The sequence below is a fragment of the Vigna angularis genome, chromosome 1 (assembly GCF_016808095.1).
Source record: "Vigna angularis cultivar LongXiaoDou No.4 chromosome 1, ASM1680809v1, whole genome shotgun sequence".
Taxonomy (NCBI): Eukaryota; Viridiplantae; Streptophyta; class Magnoliopsida; order Fabales; family Fabaceae; genus Vigna; species Vigna angularis.
Window position 1 is genome coordinate 28,544,102 of NC_068970.1, and position 21,569 is coordinate 28,565,670.

Here is a 21,569-nt window from a genome sequence, read left to right on the forward strand (position 1 = left end):
TGATTTAATATAATAAAGTAAATTTATAAGTTAATGTAATACTGTCATCCAATATTATACAACTTAATAATCTAATTTGTGTAGAATTAAGTTAACATTCAAATTTAGGTATGTGAATTGTCAGTTCGTGTTTAGAGATAAGTTGAGCTCAAATATATATATCCTTATAAATCTTTACAAATGTGTTAGACTTTATGAGCTCAAAATATTCATTACATACCTTACCTTGAGCATATTCAAAAGTTCTCGTCTACTGATTACATCATTTATTATTTCCAGATTATTATAAATGAATTTTTATCCTTAAAATACTTTGAGTATGTGATGTTTATATGATCATTGATGATGAGTATGTTGTGGATCAAGTGAATGGTATTGAGGGACGTAATTCCATGATTCTCGTGGAGATGTTACATGGCGGTGTCCGATAGTGTTGTAAGTATGAATAATCGGAGTTAAGTTTGGGGTTCATCCTACATTTTAATGATCATTCATGCTCAATTAGAGAGTGATGAGTCATGTGGTGAGAATAGAAGGAGGTCCTTGTCTAGGGGCATTGTTTTTGTCAAAGACAATTGAAATGGACTAACCTTGTATGATAGCTTGGATTGAGCCAACGATATTACTATTACAGGTGCAGAAACCACTATAACTTGACATTCATACTATATTCAGATGAGTCAAGCCTATGCGTATTTTATGTTTCTAGAATGTTTGTATACTTGGTTTGGTTTTCATGATCTATGTTAAAATCTTAGTTATTTTATGATATTTGTTATTTATACCAGCTTACCCTTACTTTTGTGTTGTATATTTTCCTGTGTGTGCTTGTTTTCTCTTTTGTAATGATCACCTTAAAGGTGTGAGCTTAGGGAGAATCTTTGGTGAGCAGGTGCTAGCGAGTGGAAGAGCTGAAGCTTAGAGTAAGTCGTTTCTTCGCTTCCTATCTATTTGTAAAGTCTATATTACACTTTTGGCTCAATGTAATATATCTTTTTGTAGTGTAAAAAGGTGTATATATAGATCTTGCTATTATATGTTATTTTGAGAATAATTATAACGATAATTTATATGTTTTACTCGAATAAACTGTTTTGTAATATTAAAAATGTGATACATCATACAGTAGTTAAAAGAGATGAAAATTGGAATTTACATTACTAGTCATAATCCTTCAACTGTGTGTACAATATTATACATTTTTATTTCCATAGAGTCAACTTCCTCAATATTTGAAATATGATCGTAAATGCAAATGTAACTAAGTCATGTGTCAAGTTGCTTCTGAATGTTCTTATATAATGTAACTATTTCCCATCATTACTTATTACAAGTATTTTTGAGATACTTGCAACTATGACACTACAATAGGACGAGGACATGTTTCAATATCCAAATTGTATCTCAAATAAAAAATTTATATCATCTTTATATTTATCAAGTATAAAATTTTTCTTTCATTCCCATTTTGCTTATACTTATTTTCTTATGATTACAGTATCAATTAATTATTTTTTTTTCAAAAAATAACAAAAAAAAACACGATATTATCAATATTTAATATGAAAGAACATATTCAATCTCAAATATTTATAAAAAAATGTTATAATTGTATAAATTTTAAATCTAGATACCAAATAATATTTGAATAAAAGTGAAATAATTATATAAAATATTACGGAATTATGCATAAAATTTCATAACAACCAAAACATTAATTAATTTTGAGAAAGTTAAAAAATATTTTTTAAAAATTTAAAAGAAATTATTTATAAAGAATATAATATATATATATATATATATATATATATATATATATATATATATATATATATAATATTACACCGTTACATATAAATAAATTTCATAACAATCACAACCTTCATTAATTTTGAAAAGGTTAACAAAAACAAGTTGATAAAATTAAAAGAATTATAAAAGGAAAAATATACGAACAAATATAGAATAAAATTTATGTCGACTGAACTTTGTAATGATACTACATATACAAATATGTATTAAAGGAAGATAAACGTATTATAGTCTAGCAGCAGATCATGATAAACTAAAAAAATAAGTTAATTACAAATTAGACTTTCCATAAATGTAATTCCATTTATATTCTAATTAACAAATGAACACTCTTCAACATGGAGAGAAGACCACAAGATCCAAATCCAGTAAAAACATGCCCACTACTAGTTACTGGGTAACTTTCCATGTTTATTTTATACATTACTTCTACCAAACTTAGAGAAGTAGTAACATGGACCATATTGTTCTATAACTCGTCTCAAATATACCATGAATAAAACACAAGAAATGTTACTAACTCAATGTGCAATATGCCTTAATTGATTCGTATGAAGTGGTAATCATTCGGCTTTCGTTTTATGCTGGAGCCTGAAATGTCTCGAGTTATAAAGTGTAAGTGGTAAACTTTTTAATAGGAAACATGTACAATAAGATTACCACTTCTGGAAATGTTTCTGAAGCCAACATTCTTCACACCTTTTCTCATTATATCATTTCTGTGTTTTGTGGTTTCACCATTTTTATTTCTTTCGTTGTTTTGTTGTTTTTCTCCTTTACAACTATTTGATACCTTCTGTTTTTGTGAAGAAACCTTTGCTCCTTCTTTCTTTCCAGAAGCATGATTACTTGTCATAGAATTAGGAACGTGTCTATGGTTGGTTGATGCAGCAGGAAAAATCAAACTAGATTCAGATGCTTTACTTTTGGCACACTCTTTGATCGAGATATCATGTGGTTCTCTTACTGTTATCGATTCACCAGTATCCAGATTGTTTCCCACCTTTGATTTCGGAGGAACTGTTGCATCTGATCCACTCGTTGAACATTTTGGTTTATTCTGTTCTTTCTTACTTCTGGTGTTATTTGACACAACCTGGTTGTGAGACTTGAAAAGGAAGAATTCGCAAACATTAAATGGTTGAAGTCGAACAGAGAAAGAAAAAAGCACTTTGATTTCATTTCTATTAAGAAATTCTTAAACAAAAACTAGGGTAGTAGATATGTGACGACCAAGAAGGTCCCATGAAGTTGCATATTGGAATGAGACAACAGAACAACTAATTTGCAACGAATAGTAGATTGTATGCAAACACTAATTCACGAACAAAAGTAGACTGAAAACTCCAAAAACATGTACCTTATTGCCATGTGGTTGTGAAGAGAGAGTTGTCCGATAGAATGAAGGCATTGGTGTTGCTTTAAAGTTGAGGCTCTTTCGGAGTTTTTTAATGTCAGTTTCTGTCTTTTCCTACAAAAATAACACCTGAATGTAGTAAGTTTCTTCAAGCTTCACAAGAAATACAAATAACTGGAGCCAGCTACACTACAGATACTAGATAAAAGATATAGCAAAATCCTTCTACACGTTTTGTTTCCTCATTCTTTGTTGTTTGCCACAACTCTTATCCAATACTTGAAGACTGCGATTTCCAGATTTCTCAGACAAATGTCATTTCACACAATATTATTTCACTTTTCTGCATTTGACTATGCTTGAAGAAATATTTGATAAAATTTAGGAAAACAATGAAATAATGGTTCCAAGTTCCATTGATGTAAATTGAATGGACACTTCAATTAGAAAATTCACTGGTAACAATCATATTAGTCCCTTCAATTAGAATCCAACAGATTCCACACATATCACATATGACTAAACTTCATGTAACAATTTCTCAAAAATGGTTCCAAGTTCCATTGATGTAAAAATATCGACTCATTTATTCATACAAAGCTTGTCGCTTGATATTGTGATATTCTTGCCATCTCATAAAAGTAGAAGCTATTATTGGCTAAATTACCTGTGATATTGCTTGCATCTGAGTAATCTCTGCTTCCTTTGCATGCAATTTTTCTTCCAACTTCATGTAGAACTGAGTTGACAGGATCAGGACAGCAAATAAAATGTCATGCATTCTATATCATTTGTTAACATAAACAGAAATGATTCCAAACAAAATAGCATTTTACTTGCCTCTTTCCTCCTTTCTGCTCGCTCACTACATTTAAAGTTAAAAGTTGCAGCCTTAGGCTTAACATTGGACTTCATAGAATCCAAAGCTTGGTTCAACCTGCAAAACACGATTTTGCTTGTCTCAAGTCAAAATGAGAGAAAACGAATGATTAATCTCACATAGGTTTACAAAACCTCCTTGCTTCTTGAATTCCTTTGGAATTTAAAGCAGAAGGTTGGGATTCTTCACCCTTTCGTAGTTTTGATACATTTTCATTATTAAAAATTCAAAACACATTTGAGTCTGTGAATGTGAAAATATAACAGTTAAAACTAAGAAACAAAAATTACCTTTTGCTTTCACGAATTTGTTTCTCTTCTCTTTTGGAAACCTGCAAATAGAGGCCCTTAAATTAGCGGTATTTAACAATTCACAAGCAAGCCACTTATATAGAAGAGTAATCATTTGAAAAGTATAAGCAAAATTTAGAGACAATATCCTTCTTTCATCCCTCAGTACATTGTTATTAAGTCCTTACTTCTTTGGAAGTTTTGCTAGTTGGAGTTGTAAGTTTTGGTAAATTCTTTTCTATATTTGTTCTCCTTTGACTCTCTCTACTCGGATGCCTAGCAGGATCCTTAGCTGAAGTAACCGTGCTTCCCTGAACTCCAACATTGTTCATTTCAGAATTCTGTTGAGTCTTGAGCTTTGTTTCCTATGGATAAATTAAACACACTTATGCCAACCCCCGAGTATAGCAAGACAATAATATAATTGAAAAATATAAACAATGTAATAACTGTACGGGGAAACCATAAGCTTTGGTTCAAAGAAATATAAAATTAAAGCACAAATACACATGCCATAAATATGCGTAATCTTGATTCATTGCATTGATAGTGCTTTCATTATAAGCCATTCTATATGTTGGATCTTTGCATGGGCAAAAAACAGGAACTTAACTCATGGAAATGCATACCTCAGGAGAAGGTTTTGCAAGATCATTCATAATTGTTTCCTCAACACACTGTGCTGGTGCATTCACAGTGCTTATTGATGATTCACCAGTATTTACAGTAACATCATCATCCTTTTCCACTTCCATAACCGCCTCGTCATTAGCTAAGAGTATGTTACTTGTTTCATTTTCAGATCGATGAGCTTCATTCAAAGTACTATTGTTCTCACTGGCATCTTCGAAATGATTAGAATTATTTATGACAGATTCCATCTCGAGACTTGAAAATGAAAGCATTGGATATTCTTCGATGGTCTCTTCTTCTTCATATTCGTTCACATCACATTCTCCATGATAATTTGAACCATCAGGAATTCCACGAAATTGAATATGATGGTTTTCTTCAATTGGGATGACATCTTCTTGGGATCTTGGATCCATTTCAACATAATTGTCACCTTCTTCTAACTCAAATTCCTTCTGGGACATTTCGTCAAATGGGACGTAGTGGTCATTATTAGACTCAAAATCCTCTTGTTTACCAATTCCCTCAGAGCCATCACTTTCACCGGCTGCTCTATATGATAATCCATCGTGAACTGTGGATGGAATAATACCAAAAATCCCTTTCTTCTTGAAATGTGCTTCAAAATATGCTTTCTTCTGAATAACTGAACCAGGTTTTGAACATTTCTCAACCTCCTCCAGGTACCTATTATGAGAGAAAGAGGACCTTCTTTCCCATGATAAAGGTTCATTTTCAAATCTCCCAAACGAGATTGAACCAGAATGTATAGAATCTACCTGCATTTTTGGCAAGAATCAAAACAGCAGATATCAGCAGAATTAATATTAACAATATTCTATCCAGTCAACACACAAAAAATAGGATTCCCTTTTCACACTTTTATCCTTTTTTGCAAGGAATAGTCAAATGGAAGGTGAACATTTTGTGTGTGGTATGATAAATCAGAGAATTGACTGTGTTCCAAATGACACAAATCATAAAAAGTATCAATACTAAACAAAATCCATGCAAATTAGAAAGTTGTGAACAAATGAGTATAGTAAAAGAAAGGGAACATAAAAAAGGAATAACATTGCATTGTCCAACTCCACTCAATCTTCTTTATTCAACTAAATTCAAAAGAAGCAATTCAGATCAAGATCATTATATGTTTCACTAAGCAATGATAACTGAAGAAGATCATTGTTCTAGCAAATTATTGTCTTCATTCACTATATCACTGACCATGATGAGTAGGGTTGTGTTTGACCTTGAACTTATTTTATGTTTTGAATTACATTTACCTTATTAATTCTATAAATTTTAACTACAATTTAACAGTCAAGTTATCTCAACATCTCAATTCCTGGTGGTCATTCATTCAATACTTTTTAACAAATTTTTTTAATAACATTTTTACAACGTCTATGCAGTGACTCGTGATTCGTGATTGATCTATTTCTGAAAATAAATTCAAATAAATCAATAAAATAATGATATATAATCTATTTTCAAAGTTATAAAAAATTGTTAACTAATCATTTCAATTTGAATATAAAAATCTATTTTGAAAAAAAAAAAATTGACAATGTCAACAATTACAAAAGATTTATAATCGTTAGTTCAAATTTTTAATGTACATTAATACTTCTAATATGTCCTTACTTTCTTTCACCAGTATTTATAGTACCTTCAATCTAGAAAAAAAGAAGTCGTCATCACTCACTAATTTAAAAATAAATACCTGCAAAAACATAATTTTGTTTCAAAATTAATACACTGTTATTACTTTTTAATTTATTTTCTTTTGAAATTTTTAAATATTAGAAATCAAATAAACAAAGTTAAAAGTTATTCATATTTTAATTATATCGGATAAGTTGTGAATAAAACAAAATAAATCCTAATAAAATTAATTAATCTTGAATGTCCCATCTCATCACTACTGTCTTTACCAGAAATCATGATTCATATGTTCGTTGTGAAATTTAATTTCTAAATACTTGAATATTACTTTTATTTGAATATAAATAAAACATAAAGTAATTTTTAACACTTTAAAGGAATAATCAATAAAACTCCTCAAATGATCTTGATTTAATTAAACATTTTTACCATCAGCTATCATCGTTTTATTCTTCACCACCCAAGTTTCTTTTACACATATTTTCAAAATAATAACTTTATTTTTTAATCACTATCTTTTACAAAACGAACCTCGGTTATTTTTTAGAAACTTTTATGACATGATATTTTGTTAGAAATGTATCAAACCGACAAAATGTGAGAAAATTTAAAAGAAATATGATAAAATCCAAGAAAAAAAAAGTAAAATTATGAAATGATGATAGATGAGAGATAAAGGTGTACACCTAAGCAAATAAAATATAATAATATATCTGTGGTTACATAATCTTATTGATAAATAAAATAAAAAATTTAATAAATTCATTACGAAATTATTTAAATTAATTTTTTTTTAAAATGTGAAAGGGGCCTACTGAGCTGGTGGCAGCCACTGCTCCTCTAAACACAAGACAAGAAAAAGTCACACAAAACCAATCACACAACTCAAACTAAAGAAAGCAAAAAATGATTGGAACATTGTAACTGGAATTAGAAAGAATAGATCGACGTTAAAAATCAAGAAATGGATGAATAACCTGAAACTCCATGCTGAATGATTGTTCAACCTCCCCTCCCATAGCTCTCACAGCCTTCAACCAGAATTACAAATCATGATTCTTCCCTAAAAAATAACCAGAGACCTCCATTATTGAAGAACCAGCATGTGGAAACAATAACCAGAGAAAGACACATATAAATCTATGGCAGTGGAAGAAACCCATTTGAGAAAGTGAGAAACAAAATACCTTTCGAGGCGTGATAGGAAACCCGAGAAACACGACAAGCAAACCAAAGTTGTTTGGTACTTTGGTTTTTCACAGACACACAACACGAGATGAGATGAGGATGTCACTTAAAAAGTGTTCTGTAACTCAGATTTCAGATACTTGTTATTATTATTGTTTTCCTTATTAGAAAAAGGATAATGTATAAGGCATAAAATAATCATGTGCAGCTTGTCTTATTTTGTCTTGTTTGGCTTCCACACGGTTTAGAAGCTGTGCATCACGCTCCATGCTCCCTCTAACTCATTTAACACCTCTAACTTTCTTATGGGTCAGAAGTTTTTTTTTTCTTATTATTGTTTTTGATTTAAAATGATTAATTTTTAATTGTATATTAATATTATTTTTAATACATATAGTATAAATAATAATTATTAAAAGTCTTATTCATGTTTAATTACCTTAATCATTAATTAAAATTCAATCAATAAAATAAAAGCTTTTATATCAAAATGATTACTTTTTATTATTTTATTATATATTTTGTCTTAATTATTAGTATTTATTATTATTTTTTCATTTTTATTATGTTAATCAGCACCATTTTCCTTTTTCAATTAGTCAATTAACTCGTTCATTTATTTTGCATAATCAAGTCGATGAGTTACGAAAAAAATAATAAAAAATAAATGAATCGATCAATAAATTAACAATAAGAGATTGAAAATAGTGTTTACTTCACATAAAAAGTAAACAATAGAGTCTGTAAACAAAGATTAAAAAACTGTTAAACACTCATAACATAAAATTTTTAAAAACAAATTTAATTAAAAAAATATGTAGTAGAAAATTTTAATTAAATCCGTTAGAAATTTTTCTTTTCAAAATCATCTCTTCTTTCACTAAACTTTAGTAAAAAAATATTATTAAAGTAAAATATGACAAACTTTTGCATTGAATAAAAGTGCTTATAAACGACAATAAAACCCAAAGAAATAAATATAACTACACGAGAAAAAAAGTAACGATTCGTAGCATAATTCATGTTCTCAAAACGAGAGAAGCACGTGTCCCGCTTCGGTGCTATTTTGACCTATGAAAAAGGTCGCAATCACCGTTTCATCTGGCTTATACATTAAATATTCTGAAATATATTGCATGTGTTTTCGAATTACATAATACATGTTAATCTTTTTTATGCATACTTTTTTTTAATACTTCTCTAACACTTAATAAAAAAATATTTATATTTTTTAAATAATTTATCTTTTTTTTATATTATAGAATAAAAATGTTATTTTGTTAGTTTTGGATGAGTGTAGAGTAAAAATATTAGGTGTTTATTTATCATCATCCTTGTCTATATTAATTAAGAATATTAATTAAATTGGATTATATGTTGTTTAGTAAATTGTATTAATTGTATCGTAAAATTACTCAATTTTTCCTATTTCTTTATCTTTATACTAAATTTTCTTAATTATTTGAAGAATATTACATAAATAATTCTACATTATGTTAATCTCCTTGATTATTTAAAATACATTGCCCATTTATCTTTGTAAGGAAAGTTAAGTGTTTATACATGTTAATTAAAAAAAAGATATATTCATGTAAGTAGTTTGTATAATTTATTCAATCTAATAAAGAAATTCTAATTAGAAATTATATCGAACACATAATATCTATCCACTAGCTGTGGAAAATTTAATTTTTTCTGTCCAATACTAATTTTAAAAATATTTATAAGTATTTAAAAAATAAATATAGATTTTAAAAATGAAATATAAATAAAATTATAAAAAAATATAAAATATAATATAAATTAAATTAAATATAATTTAATAAAATAGAAATTTAATTAAATTAAATTTAATAAAATATAAATTAAATTTTATTTTTAATATTTTATAGATAATAAATAGCAGTATGATACCACGACATGTTTATAGTAAATATTAAATGATGTGTTACTTACGAATACCCGTTATATAATTTTATCAACCAATACTTCCTGACATAAATGTTTTTGTCATTCATACTTCTTATAATATTTATTTAAACTATGTTCAAATTTAAAATTTCACTAAATTTTATGAGTGATTAGTGTTTTTATAATAATAATATTAAATTCAAATAAATTTGACAAAAACTACTTCTATTCCAGTTCCGTAAACATGAACATTTTGTTTACTAATATTTAAGTGCAAAAGATGTACTATTCTATTTGCATACCTGTTAAAATAATTTGTTTTCTCGTATAACAAATACAACCTGTGCTTGTTATCATAAATATAGATAAGATTTTCTCATTTTTTTTTATATTATTTGGCTTTAACTCTATTATTGATTATTGATTCTTGATAGAGTGTAACCATCATTTTTTCTTCAATATTCATTATGAGAATTAGTGGTCCCAAAATAAAGTGTGAATATTATTGAGTACCTCAAATGAGTGTGATTTTTAGGTGCTATGAAGAGATAAAGACTGACTTTAATTAAGGAACGTCAAATGTCTACATTTTTTTCTTTTTCCGAAAAACAGGAATTGACAAAATATTCTGAAAGAACTTTAGTTTTTATTTATTAATTAGTAGTACAATGTTTTCCAGGGCATTTGTTAAGAATTAAAAGAAATTCTAAATGAAAAGGAAAAAACATTTATTGTTTTAAAATTGTAAATCTTTTTTTAGGAAATCTTAGTTTTAATTTCACAAAAATATATTTACGAAACGTAGTTAGAAAACTTTATTATTATTTTATTTTTAAATAAGTGGAATATATGCTTTCTATTTTTTATTGCTTTATTTTTCTTTTTAAAGAAATCAGAGCATATGGTGTAGACTTAAGAGAATAAATTAACTTGGAGTGATATTTTAATCAACCTATTAATTAGACTTTGTCCTCACTTGATTACAGTTCGACCTGTGATTAAATTAAGGCTAAATTGACTTGAGAATTAAAATGAAATTTAAAATGACTATGTTGGAATTTACAAATTTGTACATTATATAAATATAAGTTATAAACCTTTAGAAAAACTTGATAAAAGATTTGAAGTCAATTTCATTAACCCCTAAATTTGACTAGTCGAAAAAAGTTTTTGATTTGATAGATGATGAATTTTAAATATTTAAACCTGTTGAATTTTCTAATGAAATTTGTGGTGGCAAATATACAGTTTCATCCAATGAGTTTATATTATAGTCACCAAACTAGTTTGTAGGGTAATCATCTGTAATAAAATTAATGTCTTTTTTAAGATAGTTTAGTTATATAGTTTTTGCTTTTACGATGAGAAACAAATAGGCTTCTCCATTAAAATTTATATATTTTATCATTTAAATTTTCTTTTACGCTTGATATATTCACACTCAAATTCTTATTCTCTTCTTATTAATAATGTAAATATACTTAGAGTGTACCAATATTATTTAAATTATGAACCACTTTTTCATATAAGTTTTTTTTTTCTTGTTGATCTCACTAATCAACTATCAAAGTTTCACGAATAAGACTAGCTGATTGCATCAAAGAGTCAAATATTTAAAATAATATATCTTTATATATAAAATAATATAAAGTAATTGAGTTTGTTCATGATTTGCCTACTACAATCAATAAAATAAAGTGATTTTGTTTTTAAATAGGTTTGATACGAGATCTATTTTCAAATGTTATTTTTCCGAACACTTTTCCGAGTTGGTCTAGGTGAGGCCAAACTATTTAATTTACTTTCTGAGTTGTGTGATGTTATTGTCATGTATTGTAGTGTGTGTGCTGAGTTGTTTGGAGTGTTTGTAATGTTGGTTGAATTATTTTTCTTTATTGTTGTCTGATAAACCATATTGTTGTGTTGAATGTAATTGAGGTGGTAGATCTTATGTAGTCTTATGTACTCTTTAGTCATGATACGAGAAAGTTTTTGTTTTGGTGCATACCTTGTTTTGATGAACAGATAAGTCCTACGTTAGTGTGTGGACCCTGTCTTGGTGAACAAGAAAGACTTGCGTTAGTGTATGAGCTATGTTTTTGTGAACGGGTAAGTCCTACGTTGGTGCATAGGCCCAATTTGGTGAACTGGTCTTGTGTGCTAAAGTACAGAAGACGACATATAACAATAGTGATTGGTGGTGACATAATTTATCTCGACAAGAGTTGGATTACCAATGTGTTTTGTGTTGTGAAATGGAGTGATGTTATGAGCTTATACATTATTAGATAACTATATTATAATAATTGTATTATTATATGTGTTTTTGGATGTTGATGTTATTAGCTCACCCTTGTATTTGTGATGATAATTTCTACTTACTATAATAGTATTTATAGGAAGCAGATAATGTTAGAGAGGACATTGCTGATGATGTTGATGTGCTATAAATCGAAAGATGAGTGAGATATTACTTTCAGAGTTTTCAAAATTTATTTCTTTTAAATAAATTATGTTGAAGAATTTTAGTACATTATTTTTGAGTTGTAATGATATTGTTTATTATTTTTACAAGTTTTTAATTAATTTCATGACTATGTGATCCAGTTTTAAAATTTTCATTATATTATATTATGATGGTATATTAAAATTGTATTTCTTCTTAATCAATACACATTTGTTTACTTACACGTGATATCTAAATCGGAGGGTTAGAATCGGTATGTCTAATAAAGTTATAACACGTTGCACCTAGTATGGCACCAACAAATGGTCCAACTATATAAATCCAAAATCCAGTGTAAACGTTCATCACCAAAGCAGGTCCAAGGCTTCTAGCTGGGTTCATAGAAGCTCCTGACACAGGTCTGCATGCCATTAATTATCAAACTCCACTCAAAAATTGAATAATGTTTTAGTAAATCAAATATTCCTAAATATAACCCAAATAAAAAAAAAACTTTCATCTTCGTGTCTGAAATATTACTTTAGTAACAAATTTAGCAGTAAATTACCCAGCAATGAAGACGTCTACTGTAACTGTCATACCAACAACAACCCCTCCTAATTTTCCAATCTGTTACAGAAAGAGGGATTTGCATCATTTATAGTGTTTGAAAATGAATTTTAGACGTGCATAAAATTAGCTTTTTCTGTAATGCTTATGGTTTAAAGAATTTATAAATATAATATTTTAGGCTGTATTTTGAGGTTAGTTTTTATTAAATAATTTTAGTCTATTAAACATTCAAAACTTTATATTTTTCAATTTAGTAATAAGATGATGCAAATGTTATCTTTTACTTGTATCTCATTAAAAACTTATTCCATAATAAGGACGAGTCCATCAATGATTCTGGCGATCTATAGGTAATAATATACATTAAAAAAAAACATGACAATTTTAATATCTAACATATTTTTAATAAAATTAATAAAAAGCAATCGTAAATGTATACTAATCAAAATATTATTTTATATACTTTACTATAAAATATCACATTTCTTAATACATAAATAAAAATAATCAAGATAGTAAGACAAAATACTTCATCTAAATTTATATAGATTTAATTAATATTTTTATTCAGGGTAAGAAGTAATTTGTTTTAAAAAACGTGTAATATGTGAAAATTAAATGAAAGGAATTGAAACATAGAAAAGGTGCATTAATGGAGCATACTAACCGCTCTTTTATCCGTTGAAACCGCACAGATAACGAACATTAATAAAAATGTTGCAAGTAACTCAAAAACAAGAGATTGAACTGGAGATCCTGCTGGTCTTGTTCCGAAATAAGAATTATCGTCTACTTCAAACAGAAGGTACAACGTCCCACTGGCAAGGAAAGATCCCAATATTTGCGCAATAAAATACAAAGGCACCTGCAACAAATATGTTTATATGAAACCAATTTAATAAATTTTAGTGCAAACAAATATTATATTAAAAAGATTATACTCATTTATTTTTTAAGTTTTAAAATTAAATTATATCAAAATTTAAGATAAAAATAAATTATAATTTTGTATTAAAGTATAAGATCTAGAAAGAAAATGAGAATGATGAACACAGATAGGTAGATTGTTTAACCATAATCATAAATTAATATTAACCCGTCGAAAACGCAGGAAATAGAGATATGGTGATGGATAACATGCCATTTTGAAAGGGAAACGACGATAGATAGCTAAGCTGAGAGTGACTCCAGGATTGAAATGAGCACCAGAGACATGAGCAAGAGAATAAGCCAAGATGGTTACTGTGAAACCCCACACTACGCAAACTCCCGGAAATGTTATTTGGCCTTTTGTCTTTTCTGAATTATTAAGAACCACAGAGCAACACCCAGCAAACACTAAAAAATATGACCCTATCAACTCTGCAAATACCTGTCACACAAACATTTCATTCTTCTTTCTGTCATCCTCCATGCAACATCGCAACATAAACTAAATCAATCAAATATATGCACACCTTTTGAAAAACCTCAACTACCGTAGGAGAACCACACAACCTAGTACTGTCTAAGATTCCTCCCATTTTTCAAAACCTAAATTACATTAAACTTTTTTTTTTCTTTTAATTTACCATCATTCTTTTTCTTTTGGTGCTGATTGCTTTCCGCATGCAATTAAACCATACTAATTTATAGGATACGAACGTGGATATTGGTGGTTTACGTGTTTTCAGGAGAAAACAATGGATCTGCTTTTTATATTTATAAATGCTTCGTATAAGTATAGGTTTCAGAAGAAGCTTGTAACTTTGTACGAATCAAATATAATGTCATGTTTCATCAATTTAATCAAGATATTAAAGCTTCAAATGTGCTTGGCCCATCAAAACATAATCAAGCATACGCTATTTATTTAATTTCATTACAGAATAGCTTCAAAGGGAGCATAAAACATGCAAAATAATAGATTGTCTTAATCAGTTATAGATTGAAAGTACACATCATAAAGTCAAGATCTAAATCCAAACCCAAGGGCAACACCTCACCTGATAAAGTCATGATAGTCACACTAAAACTGCACCATTCGTTGAAGAATCAATCTTGTGGTCACTATGGCCTTTTGTCAATATATTTTTGAAAAAATGGTGTCCTTCATCGGTAACGATGAACCGGTCTTTATATATTTGTACTTTAACATTGGGTTATATTCGCAAATGTAATTCAAAGGTAAATAATTTAAACAAGGCTTACATGTATTTTATTCATTCTCATTCTTTAAAATATTTAATCTTAAAAGAAAAAACTAATTAATTAAACAAGATTTTACACAAGAGAAACTGATTAATTGCAAAATCAAATTGTACTCTAGGTGACCGAAGATCCTTTAACCCTATCAACTCCAGTCTTGAAATAGTTACTTATAAGACAGTAACATGATACCGTCTACCAGATACCTTGTAACCAGTACAACTAATAGGATGACCATCAAATACTCTGCAATGAATGGAATATCTACTTGATACACCCAAATAAGTAAATTCAATGTTGACTAGCAAGTGTCGAATACCGAATATATTAAATATTATGTTTCTCGAACTAAAGGCTACATCCATCCTTTGATAAGAATGCTCCTCATGGATACCGCATGCCAATACCTAATTATGCATGTTGAAGACATTCTCACATTAGGTAACTTATCCAAAAATGGTTGTAGTTCGCCACAAGTAAGTTGGCCAATGGACCTATGGACCAACGGGCCCATAAATGAAGCCTATTCAGGTGAGGATCCATGGTCAACAAAACATCCCTATAAATATTATTTTAATCATATTTTGACCTTACTTTTTTGCATTAATCTAAATTTGACTAGAATCTCTAACTAAATTATTAACTTCAGTATCTGAGAATCTTTTTCAGACACCTCACTCTTTGATAGAAGACGAAGGAGGCTTGGAGGATGAGTACCATGTTAAGACAAGATCGTCTAGTTAAATTAGAGTGTCTAACAACTCATGTCTTGAAGTTTAACATACAATACTTGAAGAAATATCGTCTACTAGTAAAACATCTAAAGAATGTGTTTACTAAGAATAATGTTCAACAAAATAAGTGTTGAACGAAATAAGCATTTATAACGTTTTATGATAATAACATTTTCCAACCTATACCGTCCAACATACAATGTTTAACAAACAACGTCTGACAAATGGACACATCTAGTGTATGCTTAACAAAACGCTAAAGCTTAAAATCTTATATTCAAACATTATTGAACAAATAGAAAAGCTTACTAAACAATGTAATGGAACTTAAACATTTTTGTAAAATAAGCGTTTAACATTTTACATCGTTTGAAGATCATATATCAAACGCCTTACTTCCTAAACGATGCTTCTATCAAACGAGCTTGCATGTGCTAAAATGTTTTAAACATGCAATATATCCTAACATTTATGAACGTTTAAAACATTTATTGCATGTACGAAGAAGTGTTTCTTTGCTTGTATGCCTCATCCTCTTTATTTGTTAAGATCATGAAAGTACAAGACCTTTACTCAAATTTATGCACAAGAAGGATAAATGCGTTAAGAGATAGGAAGACATTTTGGAAATATTTCCTTAAAGCTTTTACTATTTTTTATTATTATAAAAAACGTATATATTTTCACTAGTCATATATAATTGAAATGAAAAAATTGTATTTAAATATAACTTTTATTTTATCTATTATTTAATTTTTTATCGAATTATCTTACATATATTAATCATTAAATATAACTATAATTTATTTTATTTTTGTCCAATCATTATTTTGTTTTATGAATTTTAGTTATCATTATGTATTTTGACATGTTAACAATTTGAAAGACATTTGTTCTTATCTTGAATGACGAAATATGTTCCCTTAGGATCGAAGGTATCTCACAAAGACATATCTTCCATAAATCGTCTTTTGCACCTTCAGATGTCAAGCTTCTAGTACTCGGTATCTGTTCTCCAACATTTCAAACACTACCACATAGGGGAGATTTTGCAAAAAGGTTCTCTAATGCTTAAGTTAGTAAGCTAGTCAGAGCTCTGAAGTTAAATCTCAATTAATTTAAAAAGAGAAAGTAAATTATCATTAGTGTAATATTTATAGTGTTTTAACTTAGTTGACCAGGGAATCAACTGGATCGACCACACCTCTGTGGACCATCACTCGAGAAATCCATTAACCCAATTACCTATTTTTAGCCCAATAGCAACCTTTAGCCCATCCATTCTCTAAGTTAGGAAACATTGATACCAAGTATCCAGATTGGGATACCCAATCCCCAATACCCATGATCCTAACATGCCTTAGGGCTATAGCCCTTATCTGGAGGGGTCTAAGGATCATTAGTCCTACTCAGTACAACATTTACCATTATGTTGTCATAGGAAAGTTCATTAAACCAAAATAAAAGAATAAACACGAAACATGGGTAAAACCAAACCCATATTGAGAAAATAAAGTCACTTTCCAAAACAAATGAGGAAAAAAAATAAAAAAATAAACTATGCAATTATGAACAAAGGAAGAGAAAACCTAATATGAAAAAAAATTTATATTCTTATTAATAAAGACAAAATTTAGTACCACTTAAAATCTTCTTGATCATTCATGCTTTAACTAATCAATTTATTTGTGTAATAATTATCTTCTAGGAAATTATGAAATTTTTAAAATTCAAATTTGTATATAAATGTAAATATTTATGCTATCTCTCCCAGGACAATAAAAAAAATGTAAAAGTTGAACAGATGGCTTCTTCCTACACCCTGTTGTTTTTTTCCTACATCCCTAAACTTTTCATAATGTCTAAACTATTTTGACTTTGACTATAATAAAAATCATGTGAAACATTTTTTTTTCTTCTGACGTTGTCGTTGATGCAATCAAATTAATACTGTTAGCATAAAGCTGAAAAGAAGAAGTTTTGATGATGTCTCAAAGTCAAGTCTCAGGTGCTCCTGTTGCAAAAAGATCTTCATGAAGACTTGTTTTGTGTTAAAGATTTTGTAATTTAGTAGATTTATGTATAGAATGTAGTTTATCTTTGATTCTATGTATTGTTTGTCTTATATTGTGTTAAAATGCATTTTGAATCAGAAAACCTCATTTTATACTCGAGATAATCGATTATCAACTTATAATAATCGATTATCAGTAATCGATTATGACTTGCTATAATCGATTATCACGAACAATTATGAAAATTTTTAAGCAAGGTTTTGACCTTTGTGAATTCATTATATTCATAATCGATTACCATAAGTGAATAATCGGTTATCACATGTTAAATAACTGACAATAGATTTTTGGAGGTAACCTTCAGTGAGATCTCCACAAATTGGACTGAGACTCTCATTCTAAAATACGAAATACTTGGTATTCAAAATTCTTATTTGTTTTATACTGTGATAAGTGTTCTAGGGTTTGTGTAACCCTTGTGCTTTGGTTTTGAGAACTTGGTGTTGGCATATAGCGAGAACTTTCACGGGAGTTGTGATTGAGTGTAGTTGTTGTTGCTGAGTTAAATCCTGTCATCCTTTGTGAAGATTCAAAGGAGGTGTTCATCCTTCGTGAAGCATTCGGAGAGGTGTTCTTCCCTTGAGGGTTTCAAGGGAATTGAGTTTCATCTCTTGGGGGAACAAGAGAGGTGTTGTAACCTTAAACCGTGTTATTTTCGTTGTGATTGTAACAATTTGTTGGTTTGTGATAGTGAAGCGTTAATTCTCGTTTGAGATTAACAATTTGATGTAGGATTTGTGTGATCCGAGCTAGTATAAAAATCACCTGTTCAATTTTCTCTCTTTCTTACTCTTTAATTTGTTTAAATTGTTGTTAAGGAATTTATATTTTAGAGAAAATTATTAAAGGTATTATTTGCGATAAGAAACAAATTCATACCCTCCTCTTAGTTTGTTGTACACGTTAACTATTCTATTACACCGTTCTGACAGTTGGTATTTGAGCTTGCTTTGATAGTAAGTCAAAATGATTGGACAACATCAAACATTTGCTAAGGGTGCTTCTATCAATAGACCTCCATTGTTTACTGGAGAAAACTATGCTTTTTGGAAAGTGAGAATGCAAATTTTCATGGAATCTATTAATAGAGAGATTTGGGAAACTATCACAAATGGTCCTTTTGTTCCTACTGTGTTTATTAACAATTTGCAAGAACTCAAACTACTAAAACAATGGAATGCTGATGATAGAAGAAGATCCTAACAGGACGTAAGGGCTCTTAATATAATATCATCTACTCTAATTGTTGATGAGTTTTACAAGATCTCAACCTATAAGAATGCTCAAGAGATGTTGGAGATACTGAGAGTCACCCATGAAGGAACTAATAATGTTAAGAGAGCCAAAATAAATACTCTAGTCCAAGAATATGAGATGTTCTGCATGAAGCAGGAAGAAACTATTGTAGATGTTCAAAAGTGTTTAACGCACATAGTGAATCATCTCATTGGGTTAGGTAAGTCCTTTGACAATGATGAATTAAATATAAAAATTCTTAAATCTTTGGACAAGACTTGGCAACCAAAGGTGATTACCATTAATGAGTCACAAAATCTCAATACCATGTCAATGGCTGCATTGTTTGGTAAGTTGAGAGAACATGAATTGGATCTCAAGATATTGAACGAGGATGAAGAGAAAGGAAAGAAAAAGACTTTGGTGTTCAAGTCTGAGATTGATAAGAGCAAAGATCTTAATGAAGATGAAGACTCTGAAGAAGATGAAGAAAATATGGGTCTCTTCATTAAGAAATTTAATAAGTTCATGAGGTCCAAGGGTAGAAGAAGATTTAAAAATGGGAAGAAGGAAAATAAGGAATCATCATCAAATTATTGTTGTTATAGTTGAGGAGAAAAAGGAAACATGAAAGCAGATTGTCCAAACCCAAATAAGGCTAAAGAGAGAAGCCAAAAGAAGTTCTTCAAGAAAAAAGAAGACGTCTATAACCTGGGAAGAAGATAATGAATCTACAACAAGCTCAAGCGACTTTTATGAGTAAGTTAACATATGATTAATGGCAGATGACGACATCTATGAAAATAAAAGTATGTTGCTCTAGCGATTCTGAAAATTCAGATTATAGTAAGGGTGAATTTCTTGATACATATAAAGAATTACTATTTGAATAAGAGAAATTAGATAGTGCTCATAAGAAATTAAAGAAAGAATTAAAATCAAATTATTAAAATATTATTGAAGAAAATAAAGATTTGAAAAATAAAACTTTATATTATGAAAAATGTAAATATGCTAAAAATGAAGAATGTATTTCATGTTTAAATAAAAAAAAGTCTCTTGATAAAACAACCAACATTGAAAGTAGTAATAATTCAAAAATCAAAAAATTCTTAAACATGTTCTTAAAAATAATTATAATTACTACGATTATAATTATAGTAATAAAATTAAAAATGTTCCTAAATATAATTATAATTACATATTATAATTCACCCGTATAGTGTTTTCTTATATTTCTAATTTAGAGATGAACAAAAAAATTAACTCATTTAGAAATATTTCCAAACTTGCATCCTTACCCATAGATTAATTGGGAATGAATAAACAAAATAACTTATGTGCAACGATTTCTAAATTTGTACCAAAGTCCTAATAATCCTGTCTTGTGTAGGATGAGAGCACTAGGCTCTTATTCTTCATTAGCAGAAGATTCATCCTCATATCTTGCATGCAAAAGTCTACTCTCAAATTCTTCCTATTACTATTAAAAAGAGTTAACTAATATATAAATTTAAGAGTAAATAATTTCAACATTAAAAGAGACTTGCATGTGTCTTTTAAGATCTTTCATTAAGAAATTGGCCGATATCCGTGCGAATATATATTTGCTAAAATACCTCATCAAACTATACAGACCATCCAAGCTCTCGTGCCTCATTTTTTTGTACACAAATTTTAACATATAAAACTTTATGACTAAGTACAATATAAACATAAATGAAATTAATGTATATGTCATACGACTGACATGTTCATGCTAATAGACCCACTTGTCAACAAACTCCCATCTTTTTTACGGAGTTCAAATTGTCTGGCTATAATACATTTTTTTAATACATCAGTGAATTCTAGTGTTTTCCTCCTACAATTCTAATATCTTTAAACAACTCAAATAGTATATGAAATGCTTTATTTGTTAAATATTTATTAATTTAATTTTCATATTATGTTTTCTAATAACTTTCATTCATAAAAGTATAATCACCATATAAAATATGGTCTGAGTGGCTTACTCAGTCTCAAAATAACTATTTCATTTTGGAGCTTATTAGGATAAATACTTGACATTCTTGGAGAACCAATGAGGTTTAGATTTTTATTATTTATGAATCTCTAAGATTAGATTTGGTCAATTGGATGTTGAAATATCAAATGTACAATGCAAAAGTATCCACGAATGTGCGTGTATTATATATATATATATATATATATATATATATATATATATATATATATATATATATATATATATATATATATATATATATATATATATATAATTTAAAATTTATAATTGACTATTAAAAAGAAAATTATTATTTAAATAATCATAGAAATACTATTTAATATATATAGTCAATTTTTATAGTTAATTATAGTGTTAATAAGTAAAATTGATTTTTATTATAATACGTAAAAAGTAGTTTTAGTTTTGCTGCATATTACTTATTTAAAATATAATATAAAATTATTATTGAATATGATTTATTTTTATTTGTATATAGTTTCACTATAAATAATTTCAAAGTTTTCAGATAATTGAATTATTTTCTTATATTAGTCGTCAACGCTATTCA

General features: G+C 28.4%; 2 protein-coding genes across 2 annotated transcripts; both read right to left on the bottom strand.

Moving 5' to 3' along the window:
• Window positions 1-2,063: 2,063 nt before the first annotated feature.
• LOC108341999 (protein WVD2-like 7) lies at window positions 2,064-8,033 on the bottom strand. Its single transcript, XM_017579698.2, has 9 exons — window positions 7,828-8,033; window positions 7,618-7,703; window positions 4,969-5,751; window positions 4,528-4,704; window positions 4,340-4,380; window positions 4,010-4,106; window positions 3,837-3,908; window positions 3,173-3,283; window positions 2,064-2,920 (listed from the first exon to the last, which is right to left on the bottom strand). The coding sequence occupies exons 2-9, from the start codon at window positions 7,657-7,659 to the stop codon at window positions 2,444-2,446; spliced, it is 1,800 nt and encodes a 599-aa protein (XP_017435187.1). The 5' UTR covers window positions 7,660-7,703; window positions 7,828-8,033; the 3' UTR covers window positions 2,064-2,443.
• Window positions 8,034-12,436: 4,403 nt separating this feature from the next.
• LOC108341375 (probable aquaporin NIP-type) lies at window positions 12,437-14,281 on the bottom strand. Its single transcript, XM_052869376.1, has 5 exons — window positions 14,216-14,281; window positions 13,900-14,130; window positions 13,426-13,623; window positions 12,754-12,815; window positions 12,437-12,606 (listed from the first exon to the last, which is right to left on the bottom strand). The coding sequence occupies exons 1-5, from the start codon at window positions 14,279-14,281 to the stop codon at window positions 12,438-12,440; spliced, it is 726 nt and encodes a 241-aa protein (XP_052725336.1). The 3' UTR covers window position 12,437.
• Window positions 14,282-21,569: the final 7,288 nt, after the last annotated feature.